Source organism: Cucurbita maxima, unplaced genomic scaffold (assembly GCF_002738345.1).
Source record: "Cucurbita maxima cultivar Rimu unplaced genomic scaffold, Cmax_1.0 Cma_Scf00001, whole genome shotgun sequence".
Taxonomy (NCBI): Eukaryota; Viridiplantae; Streptophyta; class Magnoliopsida; order Cucurbitales; family Cucurbitaceae; genus Cucurbita; species Cucurbita maxima.
Genome location: NW_019272017.1, coordinates 8,600,100 through 8,604,198, shown reverse-complemented (window position 1 = coordinate 8,604,198; position 4,099 = coordinate 8,600,100). Strand labels below are relative to the sequence as shown.

The window sequence follows — 4,099 nt, the reverse complement described above, 5'->3', positions numbered from 1 at the left end:
ATTATTTTTGTTGATATGTTCGACATTTTCCTCGTTTTTTTTTTAATTCATTTCGATATTGACATTTTAACGATATTTCCATCGACTTTTTATTCATTCCATCCTATTCACTCCCGAACCATTCCTTTTTCCCTTTTGCTGATTCTTTTGGGACATTTGTTCTTATGAACAGTAGCTTTCATTTGATTGGGAACCTTAAATTCTCATGCTTCATCGTCAATTACTCCAAATCATTTTAACTCCTCGATTGCTACCTTTCTCGGTGTGGACCAATGCTTCCTTATCCTTTATCCACACTAATTTTCTACCATTTTTTCGTTTTTTTTTCTTACATTAGTGGACAATATCATACTATTATGAACATTCGTTGTTCTTATCATATCTGTTAAGGATACTTAATACTAAATTATAGTTTACCATATATATTATTCTTTCCATATACTTGTAATTTATTTGATTATAAATAAGATAACTTTCACACCATTTAGGTATGATGGATTAAACAAACATTATCAATTTCGTTATTGAAAGTTTCGAGCTTAATCTGTTCTTACCGTTCGAATTTTATCGCTATTTCTAGAGCAAGATGCAAATGGTTTACCATCCCACTTCCAAAGGGCCACGATGTCAATGGGTCATTCTTAAACCATTATTCTCTCTCTCGAAAAGGGGTGGCTTCCAAGCACATTAAAACATAGATCAATATGTTGCTGACCTTATTTTATAAGGAGTCTAAGATTGATTTGTAGCCGCTCAATTAGGGTAGCAATATTGTATGTTTTAGTCGATTATGTATTGTCGTCAGTCTTACGGGTTTAAAACGTGATTTTTAGGGAAAAGTTTTCACACGCTTATCAGAAGTATTTTGTTTCACTCTTCAACCGACGTGAGTTCTCACAATCCACCCCTTTGAAGGCCCAGTGCATTCGTTGACACACCGTCCGATGTCTGGCTCTGATGCCATTTTTTGTAACAGTCCAAGTCCATTGCGGACATATATTATCTGTTTTAGCTTGTTACATATTATCGTCAGTCTTATAGTTTTAAAACGTGTCTTTTAAAAAGAGGTTCTCACGTTCTTATAAGAAATATTAGGTTTTTTCCTTCAACCGATATGACATCCGACCCCAACTAATATGAATTTTTAAGCCTTTGTAGAAAGAGTTGTAAAGAAAAGAGAGAAAGAAAAGTTTTGTTTTTTTCTGGTGGCCACTCTTTTCTGTATTGCCAAATCAAAGATTACTGTAAAGTGGGTCTCTTCCAAAGGGACACCTCCATCATTTTAATTATTGGAACAGTCACCTCGCCTTTCACTTTAAACATAATAATTGTTCGAGCATAGTATTTTTCTACACATGGTTGACACACGTGTGTATGATCTCATTAACTGAGCTCGTTTATGTACCACCTAGGTCTGATTATTGAGTAGGACATGCTTACTCTACCCAAAATCAATGAAAGTAAAGGAGCGTGCATGATATCGTAGTGTATGCATTCATATGCAACCTACTGAAAAAGTTATCCGGGCTCCTGATATATAATATACATGAAGGCCAACATTTAAAAATCATGGTATTGTGTAATGATGCTCATACTACTTTCATATATTTTTTATGACATGAATTTCCAATAACATGTATTTAAATGTTAATAATATTTCATACATACTTATTATCAATCATACTTTTTTATAGGGCATAAACATAATAATAATAATGTGTAAAACATGACAATCAAGAAGTACATGTATCGTGAAAATACATAGAACATCGTAACATAGAATATTATCACAAAAAAAAGCCACAGTTTTGTGATATTCATGCTTTCATTCAATACTCCAACTTAGTTCGAAGGTTTTCTAACAAGTCCAGGTATAGTGTTAGGCCTGAGCTCACTAACTTCCGTTAGTCATAACCTAATCCTACTTGTCATAGTTCAATTCTACCTATAACATTCCATGGCATAGAACTTAACAAATATTCTAGAAACTAGCAAATTAATATAAATTTGGCAAAATGGCTTCATAACAATTCAAAATGATAAAAGAGGGACAAAAATTTGAAAATTCAGCCGAACTAAGGAGCCAAGTCAAAAACTAAACGAGCTGAGTGAGAAGGTGTTAGCACAATTGAACAGTATGTCAGTCGAATGTGGGTGTCGGCACAGATCGAGCTGTGTGCATGAAGAGGCTCGACCGGAGGGGGCACGAGCGCTACAAGTGAGTTTGGTGGGTCAAATGCAAAGAATGGGTCGACATCTACATGAGATTGGGATTCGTCCTCGACCTAATAGCCTACATCCTCAATGTAGTAATCCCATGTGAATATATAGGCCTCATGTACGAATGACGACATCAACTAAATAGGTCAAGTCATGGAATAAAATTATATAGTTAGTTTTTGGCATTTACTTCATAGGTCAATTAGTAGCATTTCCATTTATAAACTTCTTTTTTTTATTAGGATTGCAGTTAAATTCAAGAAAAATTAAAAAAAAATGAAACTTTATATACATCATAATCAAAAAAAAAATATATATATATATATATATATAAATTTATTATTGGTTCAAAGTTTAGCTTTAGTTACCAGACATATTATATATATATATATAATCATTGCGTACATTGTATATTCTTTTCTTTCTTAGTTAATACGCTCTAAAAAGCTCACTTTTTTTCCCATATATATTCCCCTCTTTCCTCTTCTGCCTCTTCCACAACAAACCTCTCCGCCCAAATTTCCTCTCCGATCATGTCCGTTACCAGCCAACTCTCCGGCAAGCCAAATAAGATCTTCAACAAATCACTTCACCGTCGGAAAGATTCCGGCGAGCTCGATGTCTTTGAAGCCGCCCGCTACTTCTCCGGTTGCAATGAGCTCCATTACAACGCCGCCGCCAGCTACGACACTTCCTTATTTTCTCAGAAGATCTTCAGAGAGGACGACGGCGGCTGGAGAGGCGGCAGAATGAGCCTCGACTTACCGATAAGAACCAACATAGTCCCTCTCCCGCAGCCGGAAAAACAAACAACCAAAGACCAAAAAAAACACCGGCAACAACCCAGCTCCCCCGGCGGCCGCCTCGCCAATTTCCTGAATTCCCTCTTCAACCAATCAGCTTCGAAAAAGAAAAAAAAACCCAAAACCCCCATAAAAACCGAAGATCTCCACGAAAACGGCGGAAGAAAGAGAAGAAGCAGCTTAAGTACGTTGATTGATTCAAAATCATCTTCAATTTATTCATCTTCCAACATTTCTGGATTCAGAACTCCACCAGCTCCCAATTGTACCGTACAAACCCCCAACAAAAACTACAAGGAAATCAGAAGCCTTTTGGATAAAAAACGAACATCCTCCAAGAATCTCGGAACTGGATATCATAAACAAAATCCATACGACATCAGAAAAATGAACGGCGTCGATGAAGGCGCTGAAAGTGATTCAAGCTCTGATCTTTTTGAGCTAAGGATCTGTGATTCAGATTGCGGCCTGCCAGTCTACGAATCCACAAACATTCAGACCATTAACAAACCAGATTTCATCCAATCTTATCCCTCTATGAACAAACTGTAAATTAAATAAATTTATGTTCAAATCAAATATTTGCTTCTTTTTTTTTTATTTTTTTTTTTGATGATTTTTGTTTGGAAAGTTTGTCCCCTTCTTTTTCTTTAATGTCCAGCATGCTAATTAGATTTCCATTGCAATGTTTAATGATTTTGTCACTAGATTCTCACCAAACAAGAACACATCATAGCCATTTTTTAACTTTTGGGGCACATTCATTAATGATATTTAATGACTTGATCCTAAGGTTTTGGATTAATTAATGAAATTAGTGGTGACTAATCATGCAAGGTTAAGCTTGTGTGAGATGCATGGCATGGATTAGGAACCTTGCCTTTTGGTTGTTGAAGAGAACCAAATTCCACAAATATAAAATTTTGATTTGACCATATAAAATTTCCGACACTGTTTATTTTTTTGAAACAGCAAACCTCCAAATTATCACAAGTACACCATCTTAGTCCTTAAAAAATGGCACTAGCTGAGAGGAGGAACACTTTAGGATTTAGTTGTGTTTTTTTTTTTTTTTT

The 4,099-nt window shown here is 35.4% G+C and overlaps 1 protein-coding gene across 1 annotated transcript; it reads left to right on the top strand.

Annotated features, from left to right (window-relative positions):
* Nucleotides 1-2,658: 2,658 nt before the first annotated feature.
* On the top strand, nt 2,659-3,730 carry LOC111478430 (protein BIG GRAIN 1-like E). Its single transcript, XM_023122688.1, has one exon. It carries the CDS (start codon nt 2,754-2,756, stop codon nt 3,573-3,575), a length of 822 nt encoding a protein of 273 aa, XP_022978456.1. The 5' UTR covers nt 2,659-2,753; the 3' UTR covers nt 3,576-3,730.
* Nucleotides 3,731-4,099: the final 369 nt, after the last annotated feature.

What these genes read in the sequence shown, in the direction of transcription:
- LOC111478430 (XM_023122688.1), top strand. Translation starts at nt 2,754, where the DNA reads ATGTCCGTTACCAGCCAACTCTCCGGCAAGCCAAATAAGATCTTCAAC.